This window comes from Arvicanthis niloticus, chromosome 7 (assembly GCF_011762505.2).
Source record: "Arvicanthis niloticus isolate mArvNil1 chromosome 7, mArvNil1.pat.X, whole genome shotgun sequence".
Lineage (NCBI taxonomy): Eukaryota > Metazoa > Chordata > Mammalia > Rodentia > Muridae > Arvicanthis > Arvicanthis niloticus.
Window position 1 is genome coordinate 20,645,646 of NC_047664.1, and position 17,389 is coordinate 20,663,034.

General features: G+C 39.2%; 1 protein-coding gene across 11 annotated transcripts in view; it reads left to right on the forward strand.

Moving 5' to 3' along the window:
- The window catches only part of Ehbp1 (EH domain binding protein 1), a 280,423-nt gene that overhangs the window by 55,437 nt on the left and 207,597 nt on the right, over positions 1–17,389 (forward strand). For all 11 annotated transcript variants that reach the window (XM_076938043.1, XM_076938041.1, XM_034508576.2 and 8 more), the window contains one exon: positions 2,976–3,029. In XM_076938043.1, the coding sequence (XP_076794158.1) occupies positions 2,976–3,029 (54 nt within the window). The remainder of the gene's footprint in view (positions 1–2,975; positions 3,030–17,389) is intronic.

Genomic DNA, 17,389 nt, shown 5'->3' on the forward strand with positions numbered 1-17,389 from the left:
TCCAGTCCTGCTTATCTCCCTGTTCCCTCACATCCACCCTTTGACCTGCAGCCTCCCCCCAAATAAAACACACACAAAAGCAAAACATAGAAGACAAATCATCAGGGAAGGTGTAGTATATCGGCATGTCCCCCAGTATATCCCTCTGTCCACACATCTTGGCTTGCAAATAAATGTTCATTGCAGTGAGTCATTAGTCTGCTTTGAGACTCTGGCTTCTGTGTCACCATCAATATTGAATCCTCACTGGGCCTCCTTGCAGTTATCCTGTTGTTGCCTTGTGTCATGAGATCCTACAGCTTTGGATCAGTAGGAATGGTCCTTTCAGGCACCCCAACTATTTGAAGATGATACAGATTTTGGGGTGGTCCATCTCAGAGCCCTGGATCTGGGCCTGGGTGATGGCTTTGCTGGTCTGCGCACTGGTTCCTCCTTATCTGTACCACTAGGGAGAGCTTTCCAGCACTGCTCTGTCTAGGCCTCCCAGGACTACCATAGGCAAGAGACAGTGTCAGCTCTCCTGCATAAAAATGCCCTCAGGGCTAGCTCACCTGCATCCAGGCCTCCAGAGCCAGACCCACTGTGTTGCTCAGTCAAGGTGTAGGAACAGCTCTCCTGAGTGTCCCAGCTGGTGAAGGGCAGGGCTAGCTCACTGGAGGTGGTCAGGGGTAAGGTTGGGGTGCATCACTTCTGCCCCATATCAGCAGGGTCAGCTCTTGCACACTCACACCCTCAGGGCCAGCTCTACTGTGCTACCCACCCTTCCTCTCCTGAGTGCTAGCTCCTGTAAGAGGTGGGACCAGCTCTCCAGATTGTTGCAGCCAGTGAGGGGCAGAGCCAGTTGACTGACCTGTGGACATACATATGGTCCCTGGTGGCTGCCCCAACCTGGGATGTTCCCATGTTCTTTAGTGGTAATATAAGCTACAGTCATCAATACCAACCCCTGCTGCTGGGTAGCCATGGACCCAGACATAGCCCCTCATCAGCAGCTCAGGCTAGGACCTTATCCAGGTGATCACAGTGACAGGGTTTACCACTGACAACAGGCTATTCCTCTCCAACCTCATATCTCCAGTTCCATCTCTCTTCATGATGTTCAAGCTGCTCCACTTCTCTTTCTTTCCCCTATGTCCTTCACACCCTTGGAAATTGTGGTGGCTCTAGACTGCTACCAGCTGGTGGGTCCCTGGGTGATATTCTCAGGATGTCTGTGGCCCACATGTGCTATGTGTGGGCAGGCCTGTGGGAGACATGGCGGTCTACAGGCCTCTGTCTGTCTTCCTCTTCACATGCTGTGGTGCATAATGGTAGGGGTGGCTCTGTGTATCTATGGCCCGCCTGTGCCATGGGGCAGAGAGCAGGTCTGTGATCATCTTTGCCTCTCATACCATGTGACCCAGGCAGCTCTGAACTTGTGATCCTCCCAACTCAGCCTCCTGAGGAGCTGGGGGTACAAACATGTGCCCCTAAGCCTGCCTGAGGTTTGGGATTTATCACACATGTCAGGGAGTAATTAGAATGTGAGTTACACCAGCATGGCCAGAGTGTGGCTCAAAACTAATGTGTGAGCGAGAGATAAATGCATTGAGAGACTGTTGCAGCTAACTGAGCTGTGACCATAGCAACATAAGGTTATAATAATGTGGAGCCAGTCATGAACAAGACGCTTCGCTGTGATGAGGAGGTGGCGCATGAGACCCTGAGATACTCGAGTCCATCTCCCATGTGGGTGTGCCTAATCTTTAGTGTGCTAAGCCAAAGTGTGCTCTGCTGAAATGCCTTTGTGCTGTGTGTATCTACACACCTACCCTACCCCTCACACATAGACCTGAACTCGACTACATTCAAAGCAATATAATGAGCCCACTACTTTATTTTTCTTTTTAAAGTTATTGATTTTTGATAAAGTTTTTGATCACCTTGAAGTAGATTTGAAAGAATGCCAATTCCTATATTAAAATTTTACAGTTTAAAAGTTACAATATTGCTGTTTGTCTTGCCACTTATCTTAGTTACTGTTTTTGTTGAAATGCCCCAACACAAGCAACTTGAAGGGGACATTGTATGTAGTGGTGGTGAAGGCCTGGGCACAGCTAGAGGCAGCTAGCCACTTGCATCCTCCCCCAGTCAGGAAGCAGAGGGTGATGAACACTCTGGTCTGCTCTGCTCTGCGCACTCTGTGTGTCTCCTCACTTTGTTGCCTTTACTTGTTCTAATATTTGTAGAAATGGCACATGGTTCTGCTGAGTCTGGGTGTCTTCTCTCATGAAGGTTTCCTTGTTCATTTCTGCAAGATGGAACATACTGTTTTCTAATCTCTAGTCAGGTCTTTTATTTCATTTTCTGTATACTTATTCACGGGAGAGTATGGCATATGTCTTTAAATGTAAGGACAAGTCTGCAAAGTCCCTGGAGTACTTGTACAATCTCTTGGATAGTACTTAGCGTTTGTCAGCTAAACTCCTGTAAAAGTGACAGGGGCCATGGGGGTAGCAGGATCCCTCACTCTTAGAGTCTTCAGGTATTTTCTCAACAGGAGAAGTGAGAAGAGGGTTATCAACAGCTTGTGTTGATTGGCTCATTGTCTAGATCATGGAGTCCCTTGGGGTACTGAGAAGTGCTTCTGTTCAAGTAGGACTTGTAGTTTTAAATGCTGAGTGTGAATGTGAGGGGAGCGCTCTGTGTGAGCGTTTAGCCCCACAGCGAGGTACTCAGTAGTTAGCTCACAAAGTTGCCTGGCTGTGACCTCATAAATGCAGTGCTGGAGAGGTATCAACAAAAGCTAACTTTATTAATATAAAATAATGACTTAGATTTAGGGAAATTACTTAGCTCTTTTTAAAGGATATTTTGCTCCTTTTTCAAAAAAAAGTTAGTAAAACTACAAACAAGCCAATTTGTATTTTTTTGATTGTATTGACTGGATTAAAGATACTTGTTTTCTTACTTTTCATAATTTCCTTTTGTTGCAGGATCCTCATGCAGAAGAATTTGAAGACAAAGAGTGGACATTTGTCATTGAGAATGTAAGCTAATGACATAATTTTTGTGTTTTTTTTCAATTTTTGTTTTTTTTTAACCTTACTATATTATTAAAGCACAGAGGCAGTTTGTCATGGGGGAAGTGTTGCTTTATGGAAACTTATCAAGGAATTTGTAGGTTTGGGAAGTTATCAATAACAAGTACTTGTAAAATGTCTATGATAAACCTGTAACAGTCTTTACTGGCAATCTGTATATACACAATCTGTGTTCTGCTTAGGGCCCGGGGCAGAGCCATTGACTTATAGTCTTTATCCCTTCAGCACCCAGTTTGGTATTTCTTATATAGTAAACACTTGCGTATTATAGAATCCCAGGAGGCTAACAGGTATATAGTGGTGTTAAATCAATGATTTCTAACTAGAGATTAGAGAAAATAGGCAACGATAAAAGTATAGGCTGTGGGGGTGGGGGTGGGGCTGAAAGATGGCTCATTGGTTAAAAGCACTTGCTATTCTCTGAAGACTAGAGTTGGGGGCTTGAAAATATAACCTATAATACCTATAACTCTAGCTTCAGGGGATTTGATACCCTCTGAATGAACATGGGGACACATACACACATACATACACACACATACATAATACACATACATACACATCACACACACACACACCCTCTGAATGATCATGAACACATGTGCATGTATGCGCGCACGCACACACACACACACACACACACACACACACGTACTTGGTTCCTCAGCTTTTGAGTGGTTGGGCAGATTGAATATCTCCCCGTAAGTGTCAGCCTTCACTACTGCTGTGATCAGCACCATGTTCATCACTCGCCTCAGAACTCTGCTTATGACAGTCTCTGTATCTTGTTCCTTTCTTCTATGCTTGGCCTCACTTTGTGTCTTAGTATTAAAAGGAAACTTAAGCTTTTCCCAACAGTTACTTGGATCATTTTTAGATTTAAAGTGTTGGGAAGAGAGGAGCAAGATCAAGTATCAGGTACAAACACAGCTGGGGAGTTCTGGCTGATCTGAACCACTGTCAGCATGTTGGAGTCTGACGTGCATCAACAGTTTTGGCAATTTTGTAGGGATAGATCTGAGCATAAATTATACTTGGGATTAAAAACAAACTCATACTTAAGTTAGACTCGAAAGCTGCCATGCTCATATCATAAGGAAAGATCCACAGCGGATGACCCTCCAGGCCTCATGGCTCCTCTGTACGTGTGAAACCTTTTCACTTGATAGGCTGTAGATTTAGTGAGTTAAAGTTAAACTAGCTAATGGTAGAAGTATGTTAAAACCAGTTTTATATTTGTGTGGAAAGGTGTTTTTATTATTCAGCGTTAGGATAAAGAAACAATAGTTCCACATTTCTGAAAATCAGCTTACTAATGTTCCAAAAGGCTCAAGTGTTTTTTTTTTTTTTTTTTTTTTGTTTTTGTTTTTTTTTTTTTTTTGTTTTTTTTTAAGGAAAATGGTATGACATTACTAGATTTGACTACTGCCAAAGATATTTTAAAGATCAGCAGAGGTACATACTAAGTCTTAAAATGGTAAACTTTAAATGTAATATAAAATAAAAATATATATTAGATTTTCTTCTGTATTGGGATATGTATTTCTCAAATAAAAAATTATGTTTATAACATTTTAATATAAAATATATTTAAGTTCAAAAATATATTTTGCTAATTTACCTTTAATCCAAGTAGCTAAAACTGCTAGAAGTCACTCAGGAGGAAGAAAGCATGGGGACAGGAGAACAGTGAGACATTCGGGCTGGCTTTCCCTTTCGCCAAATGTGTCAGTTCACAAAATCTAATTAGATCAGTGCGTCGTTTTCAACTGTTCTTATCATTTAGCTCATGAAATACAGAATTTTAAGCCAAAATATCTGTAGAAATTAGTTTTTATGGTGTAAAGACATCATTGTAAAATATACCTGGTGATGTGGTTCAGAGAAATTAACTTTTATAGCAAACCCTAGGCTCAGTGGCCTAATGGAGCCAAATTTTGTAGTGAATGAAATATCTGACAGGATTATCCAGGGCATTTTATGTGTGTGCATGCACACTCACATGCATGATGATGCATGTATGCATGTGTATGTCAACGCATGTGGAGTAGAGGACAGTGTCCGTGCTGTTCCTTGGATGCTTTCTATCTAGTGTATGAAACAAGGCTCTCTTACTAAATAAGCTAGACTGGCTGGCCAGAGACTTGGAAGGACCTGCCCCTCTCCTCCCTGGCAGTGCCATTTTGTATGGATTTTAGGATCAAACTCGAAGTTCTCATAATCGAGCTGTTTCTCTAGTCTCCCTTACCCTTTTCTTTTAAGATGGAGTCTTGCTGTGTGGCCCAGGCTGTCCTGCCTCAGCCTCTCTAAGTAACTGGGACTATAGGCATGTGCCCCTGTTACTGGCTTTAGGGTAACATCTTTTAATTAGTAACTGTTTTAAATATATATATCAATATATGTTTATGAAGTAAACAGTAGATATTGTTGAACGTTCCTTTTTGTAAATTTTTGAGTACAATTCCCGGCCACCACTCACCCACCCTGAATTGTTTCTGTAGTAGTTTCCATTCCAGATTGGAGAATAAGAAAAAGAAAATTGAGTTGTGCTATAAATCAAATTCTCATTTAAAGGAATATATTAATTTGGTTTTATAGCCAAAACACGATTTCGTAGTCATGAATATTAAGGAAAAATAATGTCTGTTTTTTAAACACTTTTAGTGATCAAACCTTAATGGAAGACTGGGGATATGGCCCAAGTAGGGTATGACCTGGTGTGTGGAGGGCTAGCGTTCGATGCTTACACAACAGAACAATGGCCTAATGGAGCCTGAACCTGCTGGCACATGCCTGTAATCTTGGCACTGCTGGCACACGCCTGTAATCCTGGCATTTGGGAGATGACATAGGAGGATTGAGTTTGAAGTCAGCCTTGGTGTCATAGCAAGTACAAGACCAGCTTTAGCTTCATAGTAAGACTCCAGTACAGAAAAGCAAGGTCTCAGGATAGCTCACTGCTAGAGTCTTTGCCCAGCATGTAGAAGACCTTGGGTTCTGATCTCTAATACCACAGTTGGGAGCAAAAATGAAATCATGGTATTTGATAAGATAACTTGAGACAAAGAAAATTAACAAATACATGATGTGATAATTTCCCAGCTTTCAGTAAAGATGATCACATCAGTAATATTGCTTACTATGAACGCCATGATAGGAAATAACAATTTCATTAGATAAATTAGTTATGGTTGTATTTTGTTTACTTTATCTGTCTTTAGAGCAGTGTTTTGTTTGTGTTTGTGAAAAGATGGTTGTGAGGGGCTGGAAAGATGGCTCACTGCTTGAGAGAACTCACTGTGCAACTGTGAATTCCTGAGTTCAGATCCCATTGCCCATGTAACAAGAAAGGTGGGGCCTGCGTGTACCTGTTCCTGTGCCTCCAGCTCCCTGCGGCCCAGAGACAGGAGGGTGGCTGGGGCTGCCTGCTGCCTGCCGAGCTGAGAAAGAGAAGTGGAAAAGCTCAACCTCCAGATTCAGGGAGAGACCCTGTCACAAAACATGTGGCCAAGAGGGATAGAGGAAGATGCCTGCCACCCTCTCTGCCCTCTGTGTGCATGTCACAGGCATGCTTACTCATGTTTATTCACTGGCACACACTCCACACGTAAACATACACACTCTGCACACCCCACACAAACACAGTCATGCACATGTGCACACACACACATACAACCAATTATGAGTTTTGATCTGCTTTCCAGTATGTGTTTATTTTTAAAAGATTAAAGAGGAAAAGGTCAATTGTGTAAATATTATACAGTTATTACACTCTAGAAGTCTTGTGAAATTGCTATATTCTTAATGCTTGAGAAAGAACATACTTGTGTGTGTATATATATATATGTATATATCTGTATATATATATATATATATATATACATATATATGCTGAAATGTTTAATTCATTATTTGATGAGAATACACTGCCTTTGTCTGTTTGTGTGTATTTGTGTGTGTGCACCCGTGTGTGTATGTGTATGTCTCCATGATAGTTTGTGTGGGTGCATATGTGTAGTCAGGGTCATGTGTGTGTGTATGGGAGGGCTAGAGGTTGATGTTGGGTGTCTTCAGCCACTCTCTACCTTTTATTTTGAGGCAGCGTCTCTCACTTGAACTTAGAGTTCACAGACTAAGCTTTCTCAGAACCTCTGCCTCTGCTTCCCGAGTGCTGGGATTATAGGTGGGCATTCACTTGGGTGCTGGGGATCAGAACTGCATGCAGTTCATGCTAGAGTAGCAGATGCTCTATCTGTTGAGCCATCTTGCCAGCCCAAGAATTAGGACAACTATCATAAATTATGAACCACCTAATGCCAAGGAATGTTGTGTAAAACTAAACCCGGAACAAAATACTGTATGCACTCACTGGGAAGATGCATTAGAAATTAGACAGATCATGTTTCAGTTTTCAAGACGGTTTTAAATAGTCAAAAATAGATTTGAGAATCTTTTTTCTTCTTCTTTACCTATGCAGGTGTTTTAACTCGATCCAAGTATGTTAACTCTTTCCACAGGCTCTGGAGTTCAGGTTCACTCTAGAAAACACTGTCAGGGACACTTGTTGGTTAAGTGAGTCTAACCCAGGCCACCTTTTTTCTATTTAGCCTCTCTGTCCATTGTGTCATTGTTTTATTATGACAAAATAATTTCCCAGTGCATAATTACTGAAGGATCAGTGGGTCAGTGACTATAGCTAAACCTGGTGTACCATTGCAAGTCCTGCTGAGTGTGAGAGGAGACTCCCCTCAGTAGCATCCTGTAACTGTGCTGAAGGAAAGGACAGTACAACAGTAGTGAGGACACCGTGCTGTTGCGGGGGAAGCTCTGCTGAGCAATGGCTACTTCATTTACATGGGTCATTTTATTTTCCATTGTCTCTTTAAAACAGATTTTTGTTTGCTTTTTGTTTTCCAAAACAAAGTTTCTCTGTGTATCCCTTTTGTCCTGAAACTTTTTCTGTAGACAGGCTGGCCTGGAAGTCAGATCTGCCAGTAATGGGATTAGAGGCGTGTACCATATGCCCGGGGAAAACCACTGTGTTTTGATTTCGCCTGTGCCAGTGTGATTGATAGGCCAGTCTCCAGCCTACCCAGCTCTGTTTTTGTGAGTTCTTGAACCTCTCTTAGGTTCATAAATGGGCTTGAACTTCCAAGGCCTTTTCATGCTTTGGTCTGTTAGTGTGATTATATAGCTAGGTACTTCATACATTGGTGTAATAGTCACTTTGAAAGGTGATATTATGCTTTAGGAAAAACTTGTAGAAATGAGTTAAAAATCACAGTCAAATCTGGAGTCAAATCCTACACACATATAAAAGATAGAAAAAAATTAGGTTGAAAACATTTTGGATTCACAGTACATTTCTGTTGTCTTTGTTTCATTTAAAATAAATTAAAATTCACTAATATTATATTGTGGGTGTTTATTATGTTTATGAAACACAAAGTTAACAAAAACTAAGCTTGGAAAACCATGTAAACCACTAATGAAATCCATTAATAGGTTCTAAACACAATTAATTTTGTTGTCAGTGTTCTTTCATTGCCCGGTTCCCTCATCCAGTCAGCTCATGTAAGAAGGATTCTGTTGTGAACATGTAATAGCCATGCCTATCTCTTGGGCCATTTGTATAACCAACTAGGTGATTACTAGCCTGATCTTGGACCTTTTCTTTTAAACCCATAGTCAGTAAGTTTGCTCTACTTAACATCTAATGAGGCATTTCTAACTTTGAAATTAACACGTGGAGCAGTATTCATCCTTGTGTTCAGCAGTAAGTATTCACAGAACATGTAGTGTGTTGCACTGTCCAGGCACTGGAACTAAAGCGGTCTATGAAGCAGGTAGAAGTGCCCTTCCTCATTCTTCTAAGGTGGAGAGAGAGAATAAAACTTAGTGAAACATGTACTGTGATCAAAAGAAACAGATGTTAAACATAAATATATAGTATGTTGTGTTAATGAGTCTCATTCTTTAAAGTCCTCCAAAAGAATTATAATATTCTTATGAATTAAAATATTTCAATAAGAAAGCTGATATGTTTTATAAGATGGGAAAATTTAGCAATTTGAGAATGTTGCAAAATTCTTTCCCTGAGTTGTAGCTCCTCCTAGTGGTGCATAATAGAATTGACTGGACTGGACAAAACGTTATTTCTGTAGGGAAGTTATCCTGAAGCATCTCTATTTATCTGTCTATGCATAAGCTTGCATTTTAAACTGCATCAACATTTTATATAAAATATTTAGTGAAGGAATGTGCTAAATTCTATTGTAAAATATGGATTTTGTTTGCAAGTCAGTTAATGCATTTTCCTGATACTGAAAGGCAGTATCAGAAAAAGAAACTAAAAATCCTTTGACTTTGAAAGTGTTTCAAGACTTAATGAGGCCTTAGAATAGTAACAGTGAGAATGGTTTCTCTTTTGCTGTTGCTTTTAGTTTTTTGAAACAGTCTGTCAGTCTGTATTTTAGTCTGACCTTGACTATATTCATTCATTCATTCATTCATATATATATGTGTGTGTGTGTGTGTGTGTGTGTATAAATAATATATATATATATATATAATTTATAATTTATAATTTATAATATATATATATATATATATATATATATATATATAATTTATTTCCTGGCTATAACATTAAACTTTTACTAGATATCAATTAGCCCAATAAAACAAAGAAGTCTGAAATATATCACCCTTACAAGTTTGCTGGGAATGCCCACCCTATCAGGTGCCACGTGGACTGCTTTATGCATGTATCTCTTTTTCCCATTGCAATAGATTATGGGTTAGACATGTCATTCTACTTTAAAAATATTGACACATAGAGAGAATGAAGGATCTGCTAAGAGTTATGTAATTAACAAGTTAGGATTTCATTCAGTCTCATTTTTCTCCAGGGCCTTTTCCTTAATGCCTGATTCTGTAACTGCCTCCCCAAATGATAGAGGTGATAGGTAATTTGGGGTAGGGCTGGTGGATATTTCATTTGATAAAATGTTTGCTATATAGACATGAAGATCTGGGACCTGAGTTCGGATCCCTAGAACATGTGAAAATTGGGTGTGCAGCATGTGCCCGGTGCCTGCGATGCCCAGTACCTGGTAGGTAGACACAAGTTGACCACTAGAGCTCTCTGGACAGTCTGCCTGCCCAGAGCAGACTGTGAGCACTGGATTTCAGTGAGAGACCTTGTCTCAATAAATAAGGTGGAGAAAGACTGAGGAAGATGCTTACTGTTGACCTCTGGCCTCCACATGCATGCAAATGTATACATTTTGTAAACACCTATCTGCGTAAAACACACGGCTATGCATACCGTAAACACCTGTTTACATACAAACACACCACAATAAGTAGAGATTGAAGAATCAGAGGACTTTTTAATTGGCCATCTTTAGCAGTAAATCTGTGAGAAGTATATATAGTAGATTTTAAAAGTTAGGCTTTTAATATTTATGTTAGATCCAAAAGCTATTTGGAGTAATTACTTGGCTGCTACTAGATACTGTGAAATGGAGTTTTGGGATTTATTACTCATCAAAATTCATTTTCCTTGAGGTAAGCTTTTTATATGTAAATTGAGGTTAATTTTTATTTCTGGTCACAAAAATTTCCAATTTTTTTTGGTCTGAGTTTGCTTCTTGGGACTGGAAATACTTGTATACAAACAAAACTTTACAGGCAAGTCTACCACAAGCTATGTGGCAATAGCCATGTGATTTAAATTGTTTTTGTTGTTGTCATTTGAGACAGGATCTCTCTACATGGCCCTGGCTGCCCTAGACCTCACTGTGTAGATCAGGACGACCTTCAGCTCACAGAGCTCCACAGCCTCTGCCTCCTGAATGCCACGGTCGGAGGTCTGCGCTGCCGTGTCCAGCTTGTGACTTAATGTTTATAGTGTCTGCGTATCCAATTATAAAATGCTGGGATTGATGTCTCCTTTGTAAGTTATCAAGGATTAGAAAAAAACATATATAAAGCATCTGACCTTCCATGAAGGTGCACATGTGTGAACGTGCATATATATATATATATATATATATATATATATATATATATATATACACACATATATATACACACATACACACACATAAAACTTTCTTTTCTTGAGAGCTCGAAAAACAAAAAAAGAACTAGATTTCTAAGTTAATAATTTCAAATTAAAATTTTTCTTCTTTTATTTATGTGTTCCATAATTTCTAGCCTTTACCTTTAACCAAAAGGGTTGACACAGTCTCACTGAGATTTACCTTTAACCTAAAGAGTTGACACAGTCTCACTGAGATTTTCACCTTTTGGTTACATCTGTCTCCTTATAAATTAAGAAGTGGCCTCTAAAGTTAAGTGTGCTGAGAACGTGTTAGTGTCTAGCACTGTACCTTTATGTGTGACCATTCACAATACAACACACAGTATAGTTCGAAATATGAATCAGAATTGTCTTTGTTTGGGTTATCTGCAACTCATTTATTTGTTCTCAGTGTAATGAAAAATGCCTAGTTCAGGTAAGTGATTCAATTGTTAATCTGTGATTAGTGCTTTGTCAGGGCACTTTTTAAAAATAAAAACTTTTTGGACATTTTTTTAATGACCCAATCAAATTCAAATGTAATATACTTGAACATACAAGTTTTAGTTTTAGATAGCTAAATGTTTTTATTCTTTTGATGTCACTGGTTTTTTTGAGTGAACTGAAAAAAATGTATATTGATAAGCCAATCTAGGTTGAATTCACTCATTTGATGCACGCTTTCTGTGCACCCAGACATGTTTTTCCCTGATACTTCTTTTGCTATGAAATTGGGATAGTCACACATTTACAGTGTCTCAGCTCCAGCTGTAGAGCGAATATTATTAGTGATATAAAATACTGTGCCAGCTGTAAGCCAAGGAAGCCTTGTGTTTGGTGGCATAGGGTAGTTTGTTCTCAAGCCGCTTGCTAATGATGGTCTAGATAGGGGATTGCAGGAAAAAGATACCCATGAGTGTTAAGGAACAATAAAGATGGGAGAAGCCAGGGAAGACTTTCTGGAGTAAGTGGCTACAGAGTTCTGCTTTCAAGAAAAAAAAAAAAATGTTAGGCAAAAGACATTCTAAGCAAAGGGAAGAAGATTCAGCAAAGAAAGGGCCAAAGTTCAGAAGGGGATAGATAATTAATTGGTAGAAAACAAAAGTGGCTGAGAGAAAATAGCTCTCCAATTAGTGATCGTGTGTGTGTGTGTGTGTGTGTGTGTGTGTGTTTTAAACTGTTAACCCATGAATTTAATAGTAGGCGTGTAATCAACCAACTTCTGTGTCCACCATGGAGGTTAGTGGGGAATCAGAAAGTGTTCTTTGAGGCTTGACCAGTAAGATGGGCAGTTTGGCTTCTTAAGACCATGTTTGGCTTTGTTTTAATGGCAGCTTACCTGGTGTTACCTCCTGAAGCTTTTTTTTAGTGGATGGAATGAAATATTAATTATGTTTTTCCTGCAGCCTTGGTTCTGAACACACAACATGCACACACCATGCTGCACACATCACACCATGCTGTGCCATTCCGTGCTGCCCAGAGCACTTAGGAACTGCAGTTTTTACTGTTACAATGGTCACTGCTTCTAAGGAAACATAATAGCACAATTACAGAAAACATTTTAAATACTTTTCTAACTTCATTCCTTAGTATGAAACAATCAAATTAGTATATCTTTGAATTACATTATACTAGGATATTTTATTTTAAATAATGTCGTTAGAGTTTCTAATCTGAGTTTTATTTAAAATTTTTTTTCATTGACTTTTGCTTGGAATTTCCAATAATATCTAAAATGACTGTACATATTTTTTATCTTTTACACTGCATATTGTATGAGGTAGTGTTCTTAACATTAGCAATTATAAATCATAATACCTTTTCAACTTTGAAAAATGTTGAAGATGCTTTTACATCCTATAGTATAAATTATTCAGCCAGCTTAATTTTTATTTTAAGGGAAAAAAGGCATATCAGTCTTATTAGTATTCAAATTTGCTTTACTCTTTAGTACATAATAAAATCAAATGTATTTCAAAGTCTTTAAAAAATTTAATGGTTTATTCCCAGTTACTGTTGATTTATATACCTAGTTTTTTTGTTTGTTTGTTTGTTTGTTTTTTTAATCTGCATTCCTGGGGTCAAGCAAAATTTTCTTGGGTAAAAAGGGAAAATGGTAAAACATTTAAGAAACCCTGTCCTAGCTGAGCTGTCCCTAGGCCTAGCCGACAGCCCCTTCCACTTTTCCTTGCTTTACCAAACTGTGAAAATAATGAATCTCAGAAACTGTAGCTTCTCTGTCTACTCTCTGCATGCAAGACTACTGCACACACTCAGCCCGTGTCGCTGGCATGGCACAAGTGGTTCACATGTAAGTAGATTTGTGTGGCTGTTGTGAACATATCTTTCTTTTAGTTGGTCTCTCTGACCTATTAGGCTGAAGATCCAAACTTAGCCATTTTGAATCTTTAGAGGTGATCTGGTGCTGCTGGCCCAGGGGGATCCAGGAGCACTCCAGGTCCTCCTGCCCCACCCAGCTGGAACTGTGAACAGTGTGTCTTCTAGCTTTCCACCGTCTGTCTTGTCTACTGTCCATCATTTTCATTAGTTGTTTACTAGCTTTGTTAGGTTGTGATAATGGAAATAAAGTTATCATTTCAAATCCCACACCAAAATTCAGATGTGGAAAGGAAACTTAGCATCAGAAGTGAATTATGTCATATTTACTTACATTATAAAAGGACATTAAAATAGTAACTAAGAAGTGCGTGCCATATCATGTAATTCACATATCAGTTTAATATATAAAATCCCTGAGGTATCAGATTTAAGGATGCTTGCAGCAGTAAGGCACTATTTTTAAATTACTATGATATAAGTGCTTTGGAGTTGGAGCTACCCAAATTTTGGCTGAGTTCATTGTGTAGGGATTCATCTATAGTGATGCTGATTGTGTTTTAAATATAAATATATAAAGTTTATTATATTATGGATACACTAGTATCCATAATTGTTCATTCATTTCATAAGCTTTTATTAGATTGATACAAAGTAGCATATACTTGCTAATTAATGAGACTGCAATAATGGAAAAGATGTCTTTAGGTATAGGCAATGTCTAAGATTAAGTTTAGTGCTGTATATGTCCATATAAAGAATACCTAACCCAGTCTTGGTGGGATAAGGGAGGCTCTCTGTTGAAAAGTGATATAAAACAAATCTAAGGGATAAAAATTTCGTAACATTTATTTGTAACTTCAGAATGTAAACTCTCCATGTAAAGTTATTGTAAGGCCCCCACGAATGGAGGGCCTCACCCAAGCCTTGGGAATTTGAGGCCACCCATGAACTGTAGGACACCAAACTTGATGTAACCAGCAAGAGGCATATTTTAATCAGTATACTGAGGTCAAGACCTGTAGCCCACGCAGGAGCAATGGGGTCTGACCCCGGGGCTTTGGAGACAGAATTTAAAGCCCAAAACCACAACTCAGGGGGCGAACCACAACCCAGGGGGAGTAAGGGAGGGCTATTGGAGAGCACCTGTGGAAAGTCCCAGCCCATTATTCAGTTTGTGACAGGGTACAAGGAACAGGCTATTCTCTAAGAGCCTATACATAATCAGCCAAGTTCCTAGTATCCAGGGTGCACAGGCATGCTAACTTGAACTATCAGCTCAAACCCTATTCAATCTATTTTATGGTTAGTTTTGTTCCTGGTATCCAGGATGTACGGGCACGCTGAGAACTCCCAACTCAAACTCTCCTGGTATCCAGGGTACACGGGCCTCCCAACTCAAGCTCTCCTGGTATCCATAGCACTCGGTCACGCTGACCTGAACTCCTAGCTCTGAACTCCTATCTCATCTAATTTGTCTTATGGATAGCTAATTTCCTGGAGCCCGGATCGCAGAACAAGCTGATCTGCACTTTTGACTCAATCTATGAAAAGTTTAAAAGATTTTTAACTCTTTCATTATCTTGTTTGAAAGATTTCTTCGAAACTCCAAAATCGATTGGACTGGAGATGAGGTTATTCACAGTATTTAACCTACTTAGCATAAATACCTTTTTCTTCTGTTACAGAAACATTAATATGTTTGATTTTGGGAGTGTCTTGTAGTGTATAGGTAGGTACTGTATTGCCTTCCTGAAATGCTGTTAGAGGCGATACCTTTGGCTTCAGGGGACTGAGTGGCTTGAGCAGAGGTGTGTAGGCAGCAGAGACTACAGTCCCACACACAGCAGCATGTTGTCCAAAATGGGCTTTTGAATATCCTACTTGAATATTTCATGTGAGCAGTGGTTGTTTAGGGTGATGATAGTTTATGAACATTTAGTTGAATTGTGCAATAAAGAATCTAAAAATGGCTGGGCGGTGGTGGCGCACACCTTTAATCCCAGCACACACACGCGTGCGCACATATGAGGTTAGATGTCTTGGTTGGTCTTCAGTATTCACTAAAACGCCAAAGAAGTAGGCTCTAATGCCACTGAAAGAATGCATTTGCCACTAAGAGTGAGGCAACGAGCAAAAGCTTCCTTCTTCTTTGCCCTTATATAGGCTGCACCAAAATGTGTGGCCCAGATTAAAGGCAGATCTGGATTAAAGGTGGTCTTCACATTTCAAATTGCTTGATTAAGAAAAACCCCTCACAGGTATACCTGTGTTTTCAGTGAAAGACCCTGTTGCAAAAGGTATGAGTGATAGTAATTAAGAAAGATATGTCAGCTTCTGAATTTCATGTGCCACATATGCAAGTGCATGCTTAAGTTTTAGCTAATTTCAGGTGTAGTCAAGTTGACAACCAAGAATAGCCATCACAGGATTTAAACTTAAATCATTTTGTGTGCATAACAAACTCTATCAACTAAGCCATTTCCTTGGCCCCAAGAATCAAGTTCTAAAATATTAGTGCATATTCACTGTGAAGTGGTGTTTATACATGCAGAGCGTGTACTCGCTCATAATATATTAACTCTCCCTCTAGCTTTTCATTCTACTGCTCTTCCTAACCTCTTCCTCTTTCAAAATAGCCTCACTTCTACTTGTATGTCACCAACACACACTGTGTCTCTCTGTATCTCCCTCCCTCCCCTATCCCTCTCCCCCCCCCCCCTGCATTTGCTTTCTGAGTTTGGCTAATCTCATACAACAAGATGACTTCCAGTTCTATTTTTTTGCAAATGACACATTTAATTCCACTTTTATACGTAAATAATCAATAAAACTGCATTTTTGTGTGATATTTTCTTTATTCATTCATCTATCAGAAGTACTGATGATACTATTTTTTAATGCTTGTTGCCCCTAAAGTTGTGTGAGTTGCTTTTTATCAACACATCTGGCCCCTCTTGGGCCTACTGTTTTCTGTTGCAGAAGACAGAGTCTGAGAGCACTAAGTCACCCTCTTTTGTATTTTATTTTTAAACTCAAATTAGACATTTGTAAGTGAGGGTATAGATGATTCTTTATACAGTTTTGAAATGTATCCCATTAGGAAAATGTTTTTATAGCTTCATGGTTCACTCAGTAGATGACATACTGGATTTATTGTGAGTTACTTTTCTTTCTAAAATTGTTTAGATAGGCCAGTATAACCTTAAGACCTTCATTTGCCTCTAATAAAAATTAAACTGTATCATTTAAATAAATTCACAATTTTACAGATCATTAATAGTATTTGATAGGCTTTGTTAAAGAATACAAAGCAGGCCTACAAGGTGGCTCAGCAGGAAGAGCTGCCTGCCACCAAGCCTGGTACTTTTTGATCCCTGGGGCTCACAGGGTAGAAGGAGAGAACTTAGTCCTGAAAATTTCTCTTGGACTTTACATACATACACCACAGCACACATGCATATGTGTATACTCACCACATCCACAATAATTAAACAGCATAAGAACACTTATTTTAAAAAGAATACAAAGAATGTTCAGTTAATAAAGCATATTTACCTTTTATCAAACCTCTCTAAAATAGAATTTCTTTGATCAGTGAGTCAGGAATCCACAGAAAGCAGCTTGGTTTTGTTTGATTGGTTTTGGCTTTTTTTCTCTCTCTTTTTTCTTTATTTTGGAATCCCACATCATGCACCCCAGTTGCACTAACCTTCCAGTCCTCCCGTGTCTGCTTCCTCAAACCCCCCTCCAATAAAAGAAAGGAACAAAGCAAAACAAAAAGCCCCAAGTCCACTTTGTGCTGTCTGTATGCTCACTGGAGCATGGTGAAACTTCCAGTTGCCAGCCCCCAAGGGAAGGTGAGTCTTTCTCCACT